General features: G+C 40.7%; 1 protein-coding gene across 1 annotated transcript in view; it reads right to left on the reverse strand.

Moving 5' to 3' along the window:
* Positions 1-1,634: 1,634 nt before the first annotated feature.
* The window catches only part of nalf1b (NALCN channel auxiliary factor 1b), a 75,108-nt gene continuing 55,403 nt past the window's right edge, over positions 1,635-21,339 (reverse strand). Inside the window, exons 2-3 of the mRNA XM_010750216.3 lie at positions 6,329-6,500; positions 1,635-3,874 (exon numbers count right to left, since the gene is read on the reverse strand). Of these exons, the coding sequence (XP_010748518.1) occupies positions 3,573-3,874; positions 6,329-6,500 (474 nt within the window). The 3' untranslated portion in view covers positions 1,635-3,572. The remainder of the gene's footprint in view (positions 3,875-6,328; positions 6,501-21,339) is intronic.

Here is a 21,339-nt window from a genome sequence, read left to right on the forward strand (position 1 = left end):
TAATGTAGCAGGTCCCTGTGGGGACTAAAGACAGTGGTTGGTTTACCACACCTGTCCTGTAGGCCCCAAGGTCGTGGCAATGCTAATGAGCTCTCCAGAGTACACACAACAGTTAGGAACACATGCAAACACACATCTCTGCATACACACACACACACACACACAACAGGAGACTTTTCACAGGCTTTTTCTTCCAGAGCTCTGCTTTCCTGATTCCTGTATATATACGTATATATATATATGACGGTCCTTCTGTAGTTGGTCTTCAGCAGCAGTAGCAATATAAAAGAATAAAAATATCTCCATCTACTGGTGGCCAATAGAATAGCAGCATTTTTCTATCGCTGAACGTGGTCATCTAAGATGGGCATGGGTGCGTCGTGTTGTGCTGAATGACAATGAGCAGTTATGTATTTCATGCAAGCAGGAGTGATCTAGAGTGGGGCAGGGTCAAAAGAAGACAACACACTAACTATTTATATAGACAAGGCATGAATAATGATGAATTTTAAATCCTCATATAAGCTGTATAATAAAATTCTTGACATCAGAGAGTGGATAGGACATCTCGTTTTAAGTAATCGACATAATTGAGAGTGGAGAAAAAAATGCATTCAGCAACATCTGCACCTTCGAAATACCTGATCTGTCAGCCTTGTTCGTCGAAGAGACAAGAAAGAAAACATATAAACTGAAAAAGAAGAAGTCAGCCCTTAAAAAACACACCATTCCCTTTCTGTTCACACGCTGGTCAACATTTGTGAAATGCCATTAGTGCCTAACACAAACTATGACATGTTCCTCTCTCTGGATTTGTTTCTGTTCCCGCTCTCCAGTAAGTAACAGCCAGTGGAACGCCGCCGTACTGCAGCAGGAGTACGAGGTTAAAAAGAAACAGGAAATGAGCCACGTTTTTTTTTTGTTGTTGTTGTTTTTTTCTACCTTTTGTCTGCTATACAATTTGGATGCGCGTGTTGCTAAGTGTGTCTGACTGTGTCGATGAGAATGTTTGTACTGTGTTTCTTAATAAGCCCTTTACTTAATGAGACGGTTTGATGTTTTGAAGAGAAAAGTACAAGTGGGCATGCTACAGGAGCTGATTTGGGAGATCAGATGTGGTGTGGAGTGGGGCTGAGGACAAAGAAATAAATAAAATATAAAAATCAACAAAAGAGGCTGTCATAACCTTGCAGAGAGCCTCCACCATGCAATTCATGGAAATAGATTACACATTTTTGCTTGAACAGAAACAAACCGATCAGTTTGAACAAACCGTGGTGATATGTAGCATGTCTTTCTGTACACATTGTATGGCCGGTGTAATATACCTATTAGTGGTCAGGGGATTTTCCTTTCAAGCTACCTTTGCTATTGTTGATATCATCATAAATGCACAGAAATTACAGTTCACCAATCATCATCATAAAACATCCTTAAGGGTAACATCCAGTCATCATGTTTCCTGTGAATAAAAAGGCCTGAGGTTAAAATAACACCACTCATATAGTATTGGTTCAACGGCAACAGCGAAATTAGGTTTTTCTTGTCAAGTAGTGGTGATAGAATAAAATCATTTATACTTCAACTGCTGGTCACATTTTCATTATTAATATATAATATAAATATAAATTAATATAAATGAATGTTACCAGCAGGGAGGAGGAAAAGAACCCCGTCAGTAACCGTCGCTTCACGCATTGATTTGACTGGATAGTACCTTTAAAATCTAAAATAACAAACGCTTCTTCATCACGAGCAACAGTGAATGAAAGCATCCATTTGCTAAAAATCCTGATGTCAGTTAACTTTGCCGGGCGGTGTGACCAGAATCTGAACAGGGGTTTTGGTAAAATGTCTGACATCACACATCTTTGGTTAAGACTTCAGCTTAACACAGTTTCATGTTTTGTTCTGTGAGATAAAATGATTGTGTGTGTGCTTCTGAAGCATCGCGTGCACTTATTTTAAAAAAAGTCACTAACAAGTGGCTCGCTCTTTAAAATAGTCATGTTATTACCCTGCATTTAATAGTTAAAAATGATTCCAGGTATCATTTTTTAAACTAGGATTATTAAAAAGTAATGAATCGATGATTTACCAACACCAGCGTAAAGATTACTTCCTAATTTTGCCCATTTCAGGATGTTTAATAAAGTTTTCTGCAGGTTCTTTGGCATCCAATCACAAGCTTCTGTCTCGTCTTTCGTTAATTCAAACCATAACCATTTGTTATGTGTTAAATAACTTTCAGATTTTATTCATATGACTCATGTCATGTCATGTTGATTACAGCTTGGGTCTTTACTTTCGTAGTTGTGGCCATCGGTTCTATAAGTTATGACAACATTGCTGCTGAGATCTGGCAACAAGTCAACATCAAGTCCAAAAAAAAGTTTATCCAGCTTATTGAAATCATTATATTTGGTGTAAAAGAGTGAAAGTGTGTGTGTAACCTGTATGTTGCAGGAAAACTGTGTATGCGCACTCAGCACTAAGTTTAACGAACCGGGTTTCTCGTGTCTCTTCCCCAGTCAGACTTCATTTTGTCAACCAACAGTAAACATGGTGAGTACAGTGCTGTGATATGAGTCATGGTCAAAACTATCAAAAGAAGACCCAAGTGGTAATAGAATCAAGTTCAGCCAGGTTCAGTCAGGTTTTAGCTTTTCACCATTTCCAACCTTGGAATCAGTGTTAGGAGGTGAATATTATCTCACAAAACAAAGTGAGGGAAAACCACAAACCTGTGTTAACACAGTGCTGCTTCTGGACATCATAACCACATTCATAACTCTGAAGTTTTAACGGGGATTGTGGCCAACAAACCAGCGCGGCAGAGCTTAGTGACATCTGAGGAGTCGCAGGGGGGTGGGCTCATAAAAACCTTAATGCTGCACCAGCCTGTTAGGTAGACTTTTAGGGTACATGTCAGCGACAGACATTCATCCTCTTTCACACATGAACGACACGCACTCACACGCCCACGCATGCGCTCTCTCTTTCACCCACACACACACACATTAAATCTAGAAACACAAACCGTCACGCGCTCGTAGACTTGCAGCTAATTATAATTTTTTTTTTTTTTTTTTTTTTTACACATTATCCGTCTTATTTAGAGAACACATTTTCTTCCTGTATGAGAGACCCAGAAACAAACACAAAGGATGAACATTAGAAAGAGAATATGATTGTGTTATTCCATAGTCAGCCAGTGCAACAGAAACCAATAATTGGAACACAGTGTAAAAAAGCGTAGTGAGAGAAACTCAGCCGTGAGGAAGCCGACCTTCCCACTCAACAAAGGCTGTGGCATTGTCCCCTTTCTGTCTAAGGGACTGGTCGAGTCCCTTAGTATGTCTGTTTGTTTACTTATTTATTTGTTTTGATTGATTGGTGTGTCTTTCGTCTCAAAGCGTCCCACATTTCCCATTTGCTAGAATGCGTTGCAGAATGTCCACAGGCAAAACAGCTCCAGCCGTTCACACAACTGTGGCTGTATTTTTCCACATCGGTTGCCATGGTGAGGGAATCCCCCACCCCAACAACCTCACCACCTCCTGGCAGCTCTATCACTCCTCGTTGGCAGGGCTCTCCTCCAGAGGCGTGATGGCGGGGAGGCCCAGTCCTGTTGCATTGTGGGATGCAGTGAGGCTGGCAACAGTGTGTAGGAGGACGAGGACCAGCAGGCAGAGTTTGAGCCGGCTGTTACACAGTCTGCAGGCTGCCGACGAGCTGAGGGAGGTACGGTGCTGGCATGGCGGGTGAGTTCTTTTCAGGGTCCCCCGGGAACGGTTGTCCACTTTCAAGTCCCACCGCACGTCACAGCACTCTGCATGCGGGTCCACACCTGATGGATAGTCCTCCAGCAGCCCTGGGGGTTGTTTTGGGGGAAGGGGGGTGGTGGTGAAGATAAACAGTTAGCTCACAGCTCATGTGTCGTCTTAAAGATGCTGCATGTAGCATGTCATAAAAAGAGCACTGCTGCTTGTCCAGCATCCCCAGGAGGCACCGCTTTCAGAACCAAAATATAAAAGATACTTATGACAACACTACAAGTCAGACAGAACATTTTTTTTTATTTTTCAGGAAACTAATATACTAGTAACAAGAAAAAGGTGGACTCTGGGCCAACTTCTCATTGTTCAAACAGCTCAACACAAAAAAAACTGTCTGTGCATGCTCATGAGTTTTATGCATCCCCTGAAACATTGACATTTTGCAGGGTTTTGCTTGTGTTTTTATTTAGTTTCATTGATTCCTTAAGCACATACTGTGTGTATCTTGGGTCTGCAGTGCATGAAGAAATTAAAACACGAGTGCTTTTAGTCTTATTTTGAACATGAGGTAGCGATGCTCTTTAGTCTGTTTATAGATGTAGATGACAGCTGTATATTTTGAAACTTAAGTCATATGCACAGCACAGAAAAAGTTTAAATCAGACTTTAAAAAAATGGATAAGCAGCATTCATTCATCTTGCCTCTTGATTCTCAGGGCTTCCATACTTTTATTCCATACCTTGCTTTTGCAACTAGACATACAGATGCCTGATAAACGTTTCAACTAGTTCAATATGTATCAAAGTTTACCGCACAGACACGACGACTGAAATCACAAAGGAAAGGAGGTTCGTCACGGCCTCTGTGTATGCTAATGCGAGGAGTGAAATTTGAAGATGTGTGTGCCCACTCAGCACAGTTTGACTGTCAAAAGCTAAACTGTGACAACAGGAACCTTGTAATTACTGCAAGCTTCCGACAAATCTGCATTTGGAGTGAGCGTGTTTGCAGAGTTGACAAAATAGACAAATGTTCGAGTGAAAATATGCAATCTCACTCACTTTCCTATTCACCCAAATACTTGAGTAGTCTTGCTTAGTTCATCAGCTTGTGTCCGCAGTGACTGAACATTTAGAAGAGATTTGCACATGGTGAGACGTCACTAATGCATTAAAAAGTGCCAAGAAAGTTTGGTGACGTGTGTTTCTTATTACTTCTAAGTTCTGTCTCTGTAGTAAACCCTGACGTAGTTTGTTCTCATGTGTTGTTATGTTATGACCTATGTGTAATAAACCACATTCTTGTACTAGACAACCTGAGCTGTAGTTTATCTTGACCAAATCCTACATTTAATGCTCCTATTGCCATGAATACTCATGTGTATTCATCCACAGCTTAAAATAGTCCCCAGCAAATGCAACATTTATTCCTGTTTGAGTAAGATTTGCCAAAAAATTACAGGCACTGCTGTTTAAGAAAATGATTTTTTTTTTAAAGGTAAGTATATATCTGTGACCCATTTTTAAAGATTTCTCCTGGAACAAATGTGGCTGAGCGCCACAGACACACTGGGGAAATGAGAACCTATTTAGAGACGGACTAACACATTGTAGGTTTTGGTCTTTTCAGGAGACTTGTTGATCATAACAAATTAATTTAATTTAATCTAATTAAGAGCATGAAAAGCAGTCTTGTTTAGTAATCTTCAAAAATACATAAATCAGCACAAATAAGTGAGAAAAAATCTAAAAGATTAGAAACATAAACACTGTTTATTTAAAATACTGAACATAAATATAAGATCTATGTGGCCACCAGAGGGCAGCATCAACATGTGATGTAAGTTTTGGTCATCCTGTTAATCATGTTCCTGGGACAAAGATCTGCTCACACAGTAAGACTACCATCATGTATGTGGAGACAAAAATCAAAGTTTACCATTTATTTAGGATTCAGATTTGCATCTATATCAAAGTTTACCATTTATTTAGGATTCAGATTTGCATCTATGAGTGTGTGTGTGTGTGTGTGTGTGTGTGTGTGTGTGTGTGTGTGCTTGTCCTGGACTGGGAGTAAGCAATGCGTTCATCCATACTGACCCACAAAGTGCTATATGCAGCTCAGTACAAATAGAGCATCCAGACTTTTTGTCACAGTGCAGCTGCCTCTTGGTGCCGTGAATAATTGTTCTGGTGTATCATCCTGTTAGTCCGCTGATTAGTGGCAGAACATCCTGTGTTAAGCCACAAGTGTGTCCTATATTATACATGATGTGCTCACTCATTGTGCAGTTACTAAAGCCAAGAGCATGATCTACAGTACAGTACAGTACAGTATAGCAGTAGAAGATAGAGAAGCTTGTTACTCGTAGCTTTGAATCCCTGGATTTGGGGAAGTAATCCCTCAGATAGTCAACACAGCAGTTAAAGTTACACTGTGCAGCTGCCTGCAATGCACTGATACTATAAGGTTAAAAAAAACAAAGACATGAGATAAAAACAAACAATATGCATAAACAATAAAATGCTTTTTTTTTTTTTTTTTGTACCTGTGCATATAAAACTGGGGCTGCCTCCATGAATGAGATCGTCATTGTCGGGCAGGACGAAGGGGCACCGCTGCTGCACCTCCAGGCAGTACTGACCGCAGGGGATTCGCTTGCTGCAGTGCATCTGGGTGGTCTGGAAGTACTGAGAACACAGCCAGGGCTTATAAACCATCTGTGTGGGAGACAGAGAGAGGTGAGGGAGGGCAGGGGAGAGAGAGAAAGACAGGTCATCGATGAGTTAGGGATAACATGCATACACAAATGCAAACGCACCATCCATGACCTCTACAGCTATCGGTTCACACAGATATCCTGGTTATCCTAATATCCAGTGTGTAATGAATGTGGCTGTTGCTGGGAAGTCATCACTTTGCCAGTCAATATGCGGTGTTACCAAACCTCTTTAGGACTACTGTGCATCAGTGCGTACTGCTTTTTCACCCTTACAAGTGTAACTAACTTTTTATATGCAGTAATCCAATGGTGTCCTATATACAGCCAGTCAGATGTAATGCACCACAGGAGCTTTTAAAGTCGCAATGTACATTATAATCCTGATGTAAACATATTAATTCACCAAGCACCTAAAATAATAAAAGATTAGAACACGTGACCACTCTCAAGTGAACACAGGGACTAATTTTAGTCAACAGCTGAATCTAAATGATTGTACTTGTGTTTTCTGAAGCTATTTAGAGGTTGTTTACATCAGGATGGTAAAACGAGCCTACAGTAAGAATCTCACGTATCCGGAGAATCAAACAAGTGCCTTAAGTTAACATATTTTTTCTCAAACAAATGCAGATTTTTCAATTTTATTTACATAGCGGCAAATCACAACATAAGTTACGTTGGGATACTCGCATACAGAGCAGGTCTTGATCATATTCTTTATAATATTTATAGAGACCCAGACAATTCCCACCAGGATCAAGCTCTTGGCAGCAGTGGCAAGGAAAAACTTATTTTCACTGATACATTTCGATTTATGTGGTCCAAAAAGACATAACAGGGATGTGCTTTTTGGAAAAAAAATGTGATCACGAGGAATAAAAACAGCAAAGTATTTCTTTTTCTACCCACTAAAATGGTTTACCAACCAAACAAACCGCGGACTGAGACGATTCATTGCATCACATTGTTGTAAACGTGATATTTCTCATGAATCTATTGCTCAGGACTATGCAATTTTAAACATGCATCAACAGTAAACAACAGACAGGTTATTATGTCATCTGATGTTGTTGTTGTCTGTAAACACATTCCCATCGGCTCTCAAACATTCAAACACTGCTGTTTACACTCTGCATTACACAATGTTGATGTTTGCGCGTGATCATTTGTTAATCTTTTCTCACCCATCTTCTCAACTCTACAAGTGCACAAGTGGGGACAAATGATTTACTTAGCACCTTGTTTTTCCTTTCTCATGCTATAAGGTGGTCGCTTCGTTGTGTCGTATTATCACCTGCAGCAATTAGCCGGTATTTCCTGTGAAACACTCCGGGGACTGCGAGGCAAGCTAGCACCTGCTGCGAGCTAATCATTGTGACTAAAAACAGAGCACCGAGAACCACAGATCACATCACTCGTCCATAGATACTTACATGTTGTTATTGTGGCTGTGCATGTATGTGTGTGTGTGCGCAAGATAGAGCGTGTATTTTGATATGATACGATAATCGACGACGAAATCTGTGAAGAAATATATAACACATCACATGTAATGATTATTATTACATATGTATGAATAATTAGTTAATCGTGTTAGTAATAACAACAAACAATAATAAAGATAGAACCAAAAAGGACCGTACAAAGTATAAAAGCTTCATTTCTGATGGTTACTATAAGATATATAGTAATTATGCTGTATTTTTTACTGTGAAGTTTTACAGTACTTTTTTTGTTTTTGTTTGTTTTGTTTTGTTTTTTTAATTGTACATAAAACCAAAATGTTATTTTAAATATTAGGCCAATATTGACAAATGACAGTTATTTCAAATCTAATTTTTGTACATACTGTAAAAGTTACAATATTATTCATACGGTATTTTTCTGTTTTCTTAAATTACATACAAATCTATGTAAACTGATAAGACTGATCTGTAATTAAATAAGTAGTCTGTTTTATAGTATATACTATCAATTTCCCTTTTAATATTCTAAGATAAATCTTATCAGCTCTGTAGTTCTGTTCTGTATACAAATTTTGCACTAACTATTTCTATTACATCAAATATTCATAGTCTTTCCTTTACAAAGTTGCAATTCTCTGCAGAGGTTGAAAATTTCTGGCATGTTGCGCTGGACGATTTTATTTTATTTATCTTTTCATAATTTAATGTAAATAACAGACATGGTGATTACAGAGCTCAATATGTTCATCATACATCATTGTTGGGCTTATTATTAAAAAAAAAAGTTGCAACGTAGTTGCTACATTTTTCCTTCTACATGACGATATCAGGCATAGTTAAAGTGTTAAATGCAACGACGTAGTCTTTGACAGCTCTGTAGTGTGGCATTAGTTCAGGTTTGTCTGTGCTCCAATAGGAAAAACAATAAAACGTCTCTTTGATTCACTGGATTCAAGTAAAATGTTGCTGGAATAACAAAGAAAAGTTTACTGTGACGAGTACGTATTGTTTGGTACAGATGTCAGTTTGTAGCTCTGAAATTTATTATATCATTACATAAATATTGATTCAAACTGACATCATAACTGCTGCTGTTGAATCATCTGTCATGCATATTGTCGACCGAGAGCAATATATTTCACGCATGACTGAACACGTGTGCATACAGACATCCTGCACACGTTCACAGATGATGTACAGTAAATTGCCATGCGCTAATAATTAGATTTCCAGTCCAAGATAAGGTTGTTTACCGAGGACGCCGCACACACACACACACACACACACACACACACACTGCCCTTCTCTCTAATCTATCACTGTGAATGTCACAAATTAAAATGCGCTCATATGACCTAATGCACATCTTGTACACATTAGTATATTCACATTCATAAATTATTAACATACCGTGCCTACGTGTCAATATAAGACTCTGTGTGTATTTGTGTGTGTGTGTGTGTGTGTGTGTGTGTGTGTCAGTGCACGGCTGTCTTTTACATTTTGCTTGTGCAACACATTTTCCATTTCATGTACCTCCTGCTCCCGGTGTTTGGACAACTGCTCATCCTGTATCTGTCAGCGTGGGGGAGATGAAGACAAACTGAGCGGATTTCAGCAACGTATCACATTACACTAACAATGTCATCCGCGATGAGCGTCAAGTAGTGTCAATTGTTTCGGTATTTATCCGACGTTTCCCCCCCGCTCAGCAGGATCTCAGAGGACAATGTTAAAGTCAAGGTCTGCGTGGTCATTTGCACTGAGGCTCAGACGTGATTCAAAGAAATCAAAAGCAGAATAATCAATAACTTCACAACCGAAGAGATTATCTTTAAACACTGCCTGAAGCAGCTCTGACTGGAAGAGAAGGTCTCACAGAAGTGGCAACCATTTCATGTTTTCTTACATCAGGATTCAAGTCATTGTTGAGTGACGCTCAAGGACACAACCACAGTAGATTACATGTAGGTGTAGGGGTGCAAAGGGGCGGAATGTTTCCAGTAAATGTTAGTCCAATTTCCATGGAAATTTGGAATTTTGGAAATATTCCAAATCATAGAATTATGGAAATGTATGGGAATTAATGGGAATTAACTGGAAATTGGGGGGAAATTAAATAAATTGTATCATAACCAAACTTAAATAAAGATTTTGTTTTGTCAAGACATTCATGCTAAATAATACAATTTAAAATATATTTCAAGATATTTATTTGTAAGTAAAACTTTAAAAAGTTATTTTATTGAAGAATGTTATGTAGTCCACAGGCTCAAATGTGTGGCTTCAATAGTCTTGTGGTCCAGGGTTGTAGACATCACCTGTGCATGTAGGGGGGCATGGCCTCAATATCCCTGCAGTGAGCAGTGTGATATGTGCATGTGATTGAGGAATAGCATATACAAGTGCATAATATCTGGTTGTTTATGCTAAAATATATATTTAACCAACTGTGTCTAAGTTCCAAAAAAGTAAGGCCAATCATCAGTTTTGTAAATTCCTGGTTTATTCCTGTTATTTCCCATAAATTCCTGTTAATTCCTGTGGAAAGTTTCCAACTTTGAAAATTCCCAAAATTTTCGCAACCCTATGTAGGTGATCTCATCTAAAAAATGGCAAGCGTGCCTCTTGAGTCTGTCAGTCAGCAGAACATCTGTTGCATTAGCAGCAGATGTGGCGAGAAACTACGTCTCTTTTTTGGCCCCTTGCCACACAGTCGTGTCCTTTTGCACTCCAGTCCCAGTCAGTGAAGCCCACTTCTGCCGCTGCTGCTGCTGCTGCTGCTGCTGCATGAGTTCTCCACTCCCTCAATCATCAGTCTACTGTAGACCCACGACTGGTAGTTTATCATCCTGCTGTCAAATCTCTGAGAGGAAGAAAGAGACAGCTAGTGGGAGAGATAGAGAGAGGGCTGTCATGATAGAGATAGTGGAAGGATGAACTCCTTCTCTCTCCTTTATATAACTTTTTTCAATCTGCTGTGTTCTATCAACCCCCTTGGGGGCAGAGTAAAATACTGCCTTCTCCTCAATCACCGACTCAGTGAGTTAGAGGTCAGCCAGCTGGCTTTCAAATTTTTATTCTCCTTTTCCTGTCACCTTTCACTGTCTCTAACATCTCCCATTCGCCTTCGCGGCCTAAATCCTGCCGTCACTTCTCTCTTTAACAGAATTATTATTTGTACTAATTGGTTACAATCGCTTCTACTTTGCCGGTTTTTCTATCAGTGTTAAGACACAACAAGTCCTACAGATCCCATCAAAAGCACACTGAGAGAGGGAGCGATCGATTGCTGCTCAAAAACTGAAAGTTCAATCAGCTGTGATAAATTAGTGGCTGATTATTTCTCTTTAAAAGAGAAATTTGGAGCAACGCTGCAACACTGTGTGTGTCGTACTGGTGAAATTACTCCTGTGCTTTATCCTAAATACTGTATATCAAGATGTAAATGTGACATATAATAAGGTAAACATGAAGAATCTTTCATAAAGATCATAAAAAAGACTTTTATCTTTATGAAAAATGATCAAAACCATGTATAAATCAAGGAAAACAAGCTAAATGTGTCTCTATCTGTGTCTGGTGGTTTCATATAATGGCCACATTAGAATCAATGGTAAAAAAACATTGACGTAGACATGACACGTGACAGATCAGGTAGAAGAGCGGGACACTGAATCCCAAACTGTATCCACACATGGAAAAAGTACATTCAAATGAAGTAAATGTATATAAATGTAATGCATTAATCTCAGACAGAGATAAAGAACAAAAGTCTAAAGGCTGAGCTCCTGGTCTTGTCTGCTCTGTGTTCTCACACAGAGTTTAGTGCTTGTTGTCGCTGCAAAAGTCATTCGGGAAATTTCTTCACCGCTTCTGGCCGAGAGGCTAAAAACACTCCAGTGGTCAAAGTGCTGGATACTACGATCCCAAAGTGTAATGCCACAGTATTTAGTTTGACCTCACTCCCTCTCTGCTCTCCACTGGTTTGTCTGCCTGCTAGTGATCTGCAGAGTTGAGACTCAGCTGTCTTCTGGATTTGATTATTTCATAACGATTAGGCTAATGAGGTTGTAATTGATGGAGGGTCTTACCCTGCCTTGTGGTATTGGTTTTAAGTGGCCCCGGATGGCCCTGCCTTGTCAGTGCTTCGTCTTTAATGTTTTATCTGGACTTGTGGTTGTGGCTAAACTAGCTGACAGAGGTCGAAAGGACCAGGTAGCAACACACCGGATCACTGCGACTCGTTTCTCCTCAGCATGCAGTACAGTAGAGAGAGACACAGAGACACATAAACACTACGCGGAGCTGTCAATTACGACTAACACAGCCATTCGCTGCTTCACCGCAACTATCCTCTTATCTTTTATCCTCTTTTCTGCTCTGTTTCTGCATTTAAATGATCCTCATCTTAAAAAATGGACCACGACAAGTGTACAGAACCATAGCAGAGTTGTGTCAGAGGTATGGGAGCAAAATAACAGAAAGAGACGATAAAAAAACGAAATGAATTCATGTTAAACCTCGCCATCTCTGCTGTTTTTTACTGGTTTCACTTCTTTTTTTCCACATTTTTTACGCTGGTTTAAAATGATTCTCATTCAGATTTTGTCCGCGAGCACAAAATGTTGTTCGGTCTCCTGCTGCAAGAAGTACTTTACAGTCAACACGCAAAGCTAGAAAATCTTGAGAGAAAGAAAGCAAACGCACCACATTCCCTCCGGGTATTAACTAAAAAAAAAAAAAAGGCTAAACGCTTTAGGGTTTGTGTGTCTTTGATTTTTTTCTGCCGATTTTAATTTGTTTTTGAAATATTCCAAATAATATTCATCCTAGGCAAAATGTCATTTTCTATACCCTGTCAACAGAAGCACAGATTATTATTTTGCATGCTCTCCAGCGTTGGACGAAATGAGCAGTCCCATTCAAGCTGTGACACTAAGGCCGTCCGAGATGTAAGAGGTCAAATAGAGGGTGTTCTTTAGTAGGAAGCCAGCTTGTCAACTATTATTTCAATTCCTACAGCAGCAGCAGCAGCAGCGATGCCCCATGGGAGTTCCTCTGCAAGATGGAGCAGAAGGGTCAAATAGCAAAGGTTACAGCAACTATAATCTGAAAAGCGGCATCCACATTCGCAAACAAATGAGTGTGCATGGCCAAACACGTCAGTAAAGTCAAATGAATGTAATCAGGCGTGAACTCAAACACAAAGAAAAAACAAACCATGCAAGGAGAGAGCATGTGTAATCAGTCCAACATCACGGCAGCACTACCCCTGCCAATTTAAGCAGATAACATTTAATTGGCTGTGATGTATTTATGTGCATTTCTTTGTGTGTACAGTTAAAAATGCATGCATGTATTGACTAGCCCGAGGCGCGAGCACCTGGCAAGCATACAAATGGCGTCAACGGCAGTTATATGGAGGGAAATGTAACGCAGCTAATGATCGAATCAATAAGACAGACATGAAATAAACAGCCGGGCTTATCCAAGACGCTTAGAGGAAGCACCGAAAATGGAATAGTAAGGCGAAAAAGACGAGCAAGGCTGCCGGCACACAGAAGCCCACGACACAATGCGCTGATTGAAAGTGAAGTGACGCACAAAGCACTCATGAAAGTCCCTGAGAGGCACCTATTCCATTACATTCATGTTACATTTGAATAACTGTGTGGACACATACAGGCCCGGGATTCTCAATAATGACCCACCTGCTGCACACACATGCCATCTCCAATAGCTAAACACCACCTCGTATCTTTAAAATAAAGTGCAGCTCATTTGGCAAACAAAAACCACGTTAATGTAATTGCCACACGGCAAGGACGTGCAGTCTTATACCGAGCGGGGGATGTTAAAAGAAGAATAAACCCGAACAAACAGAGAAACAGTGCGTGTAAAAATAGAATAACCTCGGACCACGGACAGCACAAAGTTCACCGGGCTGTTCTGCTGACACGTTTGACAGGCCACGTTTCAATGTTGGAAAAAAACACACGACGAGCATTATGAGTGCTGTATTGCAAAATAGCAGCAGGTACAGGGTTACATGAAAAATGAATGAATGAAAGGTGCGGTCTTGGCAGTGTGTGAATTAATAATGAAAGACTTGAATTTCCTCCGTGCAGGAGGTGCCCACTGCCTACGAGTGTGTGTCAGGTGGTGCTCCTCACTGCCCTCTGAGCCTGTGAGACGATGCGTTTCAGGTCCTCCTGTCAGGACGTTGCTCTGTCTGGACCACATGATAATGCCATAATCATCCCATCGCACACACACGTTTATAAGTGTTGGAGAAAAATAGTGGTGCAGGTTCTGAGTGTCTTTCACTGTAATTCCATTAGGATGATGGTTGTACAGTATCATTTTATAAAAAGGAGGATATCTCACATGCCTCCTCCCTCTCTGCCTGATGTTGGTGCTGAAGGACATTAGGAAATGGTTTACATTCATTAATTTGGACTTAATTCAGGCAATTATTCATGGATAATAATTTCGGTTATCCTTGTTTCCACACATCACACATTTCTAACATCATAACATTCATCCACAGCCTCTCACCTCCTGCATGAGGCTGTGGAGGCCTTAAACATCTCCTTCAGCAACAGGCTGCTATAAGAAGGAGATCTACCACAGGTAGACAACAACAACAACAACAGCTGTCAGGCTCTTTAACAGCAGCTTTATGTACATGAGCTGCTGTGTACATTATTATATTACAGCTTAAAGCGGCAATAACAAATTTATGGGCACTTGGGGGCAGTGGAAACACAACACTGACATTAAAATGCAAAGTAGATTTTTGAGGGGGGTTTTTTTTGCTAAAAATAAGCTGCCTGTTGTGTCTGAAAACACTGAAGAACAATGAGAGTCGCAGGCCTGTGAAATCAAAACAATGAGCTGAAAGATGCTGAAACCACGAGGGACTTAATCAAAACAATGAGCTGAAAGATGCTGAAACCACGAGGGACTTCTTTCACATCCAAGCTGTAATTCATTGTTAAAAATACTGATTATAGCTGCCTTAACCCTAGAACACTAACGTTAAAATTAGTAACACCATCACTAACGTCGGGTATATTTTACCTGGATAAAATACAGTTTATTAATCTATGTAAAAGTACAACACTGTATGCCAAATTGTAGTACTCTTCTTTAATTTCCCAATATACAATATCACATAAAATAAAAATAAAAAGGTACCATAGGGGCCCCTCTAAAAAGGCAGCAAAATTATTGAAAAATCAGGTAATCCTTAACAAGAAATTTCCTAATAGAAAAATGTATGTAGCTGGGAACTTGTTCTTTGGTCCACCCATTCCTGGGACATGTGAGCCTTGTCTGGTGAAGGCACAGACTTTCTGCAACACTGACAGCTATGAGAGAGATAGCACTCTCTATCACTGACACATGCCTCTTGAAAAAACCATAGATGGGAGGAGGGAAACAAACATACCATTAATGACATCAGCGAGCAGCCTGAAGCTACCCAGGGACCCATGCAACTCAGACAGCAGCAACACGGTGAAAATCACCCAACGTTGGTGTTCTAGAGTTAAATTTATTTTTAAAAAGTGAATCGGCGTTTGACTTTTTTGTCATTTACTCTGGTGTAGCCTAGTTTGTGGCATTAATGCCATTATGCAATGCTAGGTTTGAAAAACAAGAACAAAACGTCCCAAAACTCTGATCAGAAAATAAATAAATACATGAAAAAGAACATGGATGCTGTGCCACTCTGTCCTGGCTGGTTTACATCCACAGCTCAGCTGCAGCGACTGATGATGACTGAAATGATGGATTGGAAGGACATTTTCTTCAGGGAGCACATCCATATGCACCAAACATTTGCCCCTAAAACTCATTTTGTTGATTAATCAAGGTTATCTGGATGTAATTCATCGGCACTGTCATTCTGACACTTACACTGATAATTAATTTGACAAAGATAATTATCAGCAAGATGGGCCCTACTGTGAGCGAGAGTGATGAATCAACACCCAGTGCAGTCACACAGCCTGCTGTGAGCTCTACCAGGCCATGCTTGTATGCATATGCGTGGACCTACAGCGTCCTCGATTAAATAACCTAAGTAATCCCAGCAACAGACAACTGTTCGCCACTATCTTCTTCTGTCCTGCTGCTATCCATGCCACCCTCCCCAGCTTCGCCTCACCCCCAACTCCACCACGGTTGTCTCCCTCTGCAGTGTGTGCTGCAGCAGTTGGATGAAAAATGACCTGGAAGGGGGGGCTGGCGCAAGGTTGCCAGCAGAGACATAACAGATATACACACTCACCTTCAGACACACACTGTGCTCTCTTTCCGGCTTTGCCGTGCTATTTCTCTAGCTTGCTCTCTTTCTGTCTCTTTTACAGGTGAGGCAGGCAAGCACACACACAAACACACACACACACAGGCGTGAATGAGAGAAAGAGCTCCAGACGGACGAGGAGGAACGATGGTGTCAGCAGGTTTTTGCAGTATTAATAACCTACAGTTGTCAGTGGCTTGTTATCAGGGGTTTTTCCTCCCATGGGTGCCGCTGACCCAGCCAGGCCAGACTTGTCAGGCCACTCGAAAATTGAGCCCGTGTCCTAAATTGGCCTCCTAGTTTTTTTTTCAGCTGAATACCTTTTTTGTTTTGAAGGCACATAAATCAAACGGGCACAGTGTGTATCTGTGCAGAGTTAACATCTACAGTGTGGTAGATGAAGTGAAGTCCGCGCTGCATCGGGTGGTTTGAGAACGTATATATATTTGATTTGACACACATAAAGCATTGCCTTTCTATAAATTCCCTCACGTGTTCTGCACGTGCGTCAATCACTCCATCCATGTTCATCTGGCACGGGCGCGATTACGGGGACGCGGAGAGAAAGGATGGAGGTGCCTACAAAGGCCGTGAGTGAAGTTTATCTCCGCATTCGGGCGGAGGAGAGGGAACCAAAGCTTTCTTCAAAGCATCGCGGGAGGGAAAAAGCTGCATCTTTTAATTAAAAGGTGACAGCTGTGGAAGGAAGAGAAGGAGAAGAGGAAGAAGGTGAAGGGACAGGTGACGGACAGAGCTAATCGAATACCTACAGGGAGTTATGGCTATTCCTCTGCAACGCTGTTAATGATATGTGGACGAGCACATAATCACTGTGGAGGATCCCACTCCACAATATCGCCAATGTCCAGTTACGAGAACTAACATCTGCCCTTAATGTTCACTGTTAAACCAACTCCAAGGCACAGTCTGTCCATATAAACCAGTTAGTTACTGCTGCTGTTTGTCAGGTTTATTCAGTCACTTGTCTTTGGAACAATATTTGAACTGTGTTGCCAGGAACCGACTACATTATCATATGTTTGGTCAAAAGACACACACACACACACCGATCTGTCTTTCTTTGTTGCACACTGCCACTGGCACACGTTCTTTATCGCTGCACGCTCTGTTTTTCTGTTCCACTGAACATTCAATATGAGTTAACGTTGAAAATCTAGAGAAATACTTGATCGTTCTTAGGAAACAAGCTGGACTTTGTGCCAGGTGTGTGGGCATTTTGGATACAAATTACAAACGGGAGCTAGTACAAGCACAGCCGAACTAACTCTGAGCATTAGTGCTTCACTTTAATGTGCTCATGGCTGTTCATTACCTAAAACTTAAATAACTGTGAAGAATTGTCCGGGGTATATACAGGTTGTTTTTTTTTCCCCCCACTCCTGCATTTTCCCCTTATATGTAGAAGACACGTGAGTAAAAGCAGAGAGTGAGAAGGAATAATAGCCCTCACCTTACTGTATCTAAAAATGAACATATCCTGCTCTCGCTGTTAAATGTGCCCATTATAGCACACGGCTCCCATCGGACCTGCAAAGCTACACACAGAAAAGGAGACTGAGAAAGATAAACATGCCATCTGCTCTGCACGCCCGCGAGATGCTGAAAAGAGCACCGGTCCATTTGGCGAGTGGTGAAGTAAATATTGTAAAAGTTTAAAAACCCATGAGTTCATAAACATCAATGAAAAGATGCTGCTTCATACTGAGTATTGCAGTCCAAACTTCTTCAACAAGTTCTGAACATTTTGTATAGCCCACGAGGTGTCAGGCTTTTAGTTTGTGGGTAGACTTCCTGTTTTATTTTGGTTTCCCTCACTTCCTTTTTGTGTTTCTTTCCTGGTGTCTTTACTCCCTGTGACTGCCCATTGTTTTCACCTGTGTCTCGTTTGCTCCTCCCCTCATGTGTATTTAAGCCTGTCTCTCCCAGTGTGTCCTTGTTAGATTGTCTTCATCCTTGTGGTTAGCTCTCTGGCGTTTTCATCATAGTTTCCTCGTGTACCAACCCTGTTTGTTTCTTCGACCCGTTTTTGCCTAGCGTCCTGTACTTCTGCCTGTCTGCTCCGTGTTCTGGATTCTTGACCCTTGCCTGTTCTTGGACTTTCTTCCTGCCTCGTGATTTTGTACTTCTGCCCCGCTGACTGCCTTTTGTGTACCGAATCCGGACTGTCAATAAACCGCCTTACTACACCTGTCAGTCTCTGATCTGCTCTGTGGGTCCAGTTGTCTGTCTGAACCTGACACGAGGTTCTACCTGCAAAGCACCTATCACTGAACGACCATTTCATCCCACTGCTATGAGACTATACTGTATTTTTTTAAACAGTCTGTGAGGTTTCAAAACTTCTCACAGTTAAAGATTTATGGAGGACATTAACAATGACATAATAGACCTAACAGCAGCTGTTTTGACATGAAATAGTCATCCATCCATCATCTGTCATGACCTGTGTCCTCATCGGGGTCACGGTGGGAATTGGAGCCTATCCCAGCTCACTTTGGGCGAGAGGCGGACACACCTGAGTTATAAAGGTTAGATGTCAACAATAAAAAACAACAACAAAAGTTTAATACATAGGAATCTGATTTTAGATTTATAGTTCATCTCTGTCAGCGAAACTCGTTTATGTGGCCAGCTATATGAAATTTTGTTGCCGTTGGTTCTGCTTTAGTCAGCAAAATCTTCACACTGTTATTACATCATGCCATGTAATCATGTTTACACGTCATGTGAAGTAAAAAGTAAGCAACACACACAGCCTTTTGTATCCAGGGCAGCTACACTGTATTTAAATGTGGAACGTTACTGCTTTCTTATATATTTCTGTGGATGACTGACTTTATATAAAGTCAAATGTATGTTGTGGATTAAGGATGAGTGAATGCACAAACATCCTTAATGCACATACAAGAACACACGAACACACACAGTCACATGTACACACACAATCTGTTGGAAAATCGGCACCATCAGCTTTTTAATTATCAGGTGAACAGCTATCAGACATGAGGAGGTATTGATAATGGAGGTCTTGTCTGGGCTGGTCCAGCCTCAGTCAGCTGTGAACCCAAGACTAACTGCTACACACACACACACACACACACACACACACACACACACACACTGTACTGTGCACTGTGACAAGAGGTTTGACTCTGACTCTGATTAATTTCTCATTAAAATCTGTTTTTTGTTAATGCGACGTACAAAATGTTTCTCATTAAAATCTGTTTTTTGTTAATGCGACGTACAAAATGTCCAGTTTTTTTTAGGTTTTAAGACAAACAGCACGTTTGCGTTTTACATTCAGTGTTAGACTAACCTCATTTTTATTCTCGTAAACATGTGTGAATATTATCATAAAAAGACGCGGGAGCTCAAGTCAAACATAGCTCACATTATTTGGAGATCAATTCGATTACCCCATGTTTTCTCAGACTTTGGTTGGAGGTCACAAAAATAATGAATTAAACACTGACTCAATTAAAAAGCTTGCAAATTGAATAAAACGTTGAATCAAATTAAACGCAAATAAATTAAATGCTGGAGTGTTAGAAGCAATTACCCAAATTAAAAGATTTCACTGTGATCAGATGAAACTGTCAACAAATCGGTTCATCATTTTTTTTTACATTTATTTATCAACTAAGTTGTTTGGCGCACTTGTACTTCTTTAAACTCGTTTCGACGCTTAACGTGATTCTGCTTTCATCGCCGCCACATTTGAGTCAGCATCAGTTCAACCGTGTGCAGTCAAGTTCACATCTTCATCTTCGTGATGCATCCAAACATTTGATAACAAACACTGGAAATGTCACCATAGCGGGATTTACATGTGTACATGCATGCGTGATGGTCTCTAACAGAAACTGTGAAATCAATGAAATCTTAATCGTCTTTCACTGGTTACTCAACAAACCCCCCTGAGCAAATTTATCATCCTGTGATGTGCAATTCGGGATTGCAGGAGAGAGAATTGACTCAAATATAATGGAGGTGCTGTTGAATTGAGTTAAATAATGTGACCTTAAAAGCAGCTCTTAATTAAATGTGGTAGTGATAGCAAAAAAAAAATCTAATTAACCATGAATGCACCATATCTTTTGATAGCAATCGATTCCACCCCTCGTATCAGATTATAACTTAGCGCGGTTGCACAGTATATAACAGCGGTTGTGCCTGTTGGCTGTCTATAACATCACAGAGCCTGTTTTGGGCATTTTGATGCCGCTCACTGAAAATCGAGGTAAAGGCAGGACAACCCGAGCCGATGTGTGTCTGCACTGATTCATACGCACAAGAAGGGAGCAGAAGTAAGGTCTTATGAATTGGGATGATGTTGCACACACATATACAAATATTTAGTCTTATTTCCACACAGAGTTTGATATATTTGGATATATGAATGCTCTGTAAGTTCAGTCGGTTGGTGTTGCAGGTGTATGTATGACAGTTTAGGTGAAACGTTTCATGATCAAAAGGGTAAAATGAGAAGCTGCCATGACACAGTCTGTGTCTGGGAGGCTGCTCCTCTCAGCAAGATTTCATTATAATCTGAGGGTAAACGCACATCCTTAAACACAAACTTCATGACGGGAAGCAAAGTATGTGTTTATTTTTAAGTATTTTTCGAACAGCTCAGGTCAAACAAAACACGCTCGGTCAGCAATGCCTCCGGGGAAGATTAATTTCTAATATCATTTTCCAATAAAGACGGAGCAAAGCTCAAGGGCGATGCTTCATGTTATGTTTGTACACATACAGTACAGCATGCATGCGCAAACACTACGTGGAAAATGTCACGCTCTCTCTGCTCTGCAGCCGCTGTAGCTTCATGTAACCTGGAGCTTGCAAAGCGTCGCACTGATCGAAATACGCTTTCAATTCCCTCAGAGGAAGATGCCACAGTCCCTATGGGAATCATTGTCAGTGCTTCAGGGTCTCCATACATCCAGAGAGGTCAGCAGTGCCTGTTTTGACCTCACTGAATCATTAACCCGAGTCACGACCCTCCTCAATCCTCCAGCTTGTCTTCTCCC

Source organism: Larimichthys crocea, chromosome XVIII (genome assembly GCF_000972845.2).
Source record: "Larimichthys crocea isolate SSNF chromosome XVIII, L_crocea_2.0, whole genome shotgun sequence".
Classification (NCBI taxonomy): Eukaryota; Metazoa; Chordata; class Actinopteri; family Sciaenidae; genus Larimichthys; species Larimichthys crocea.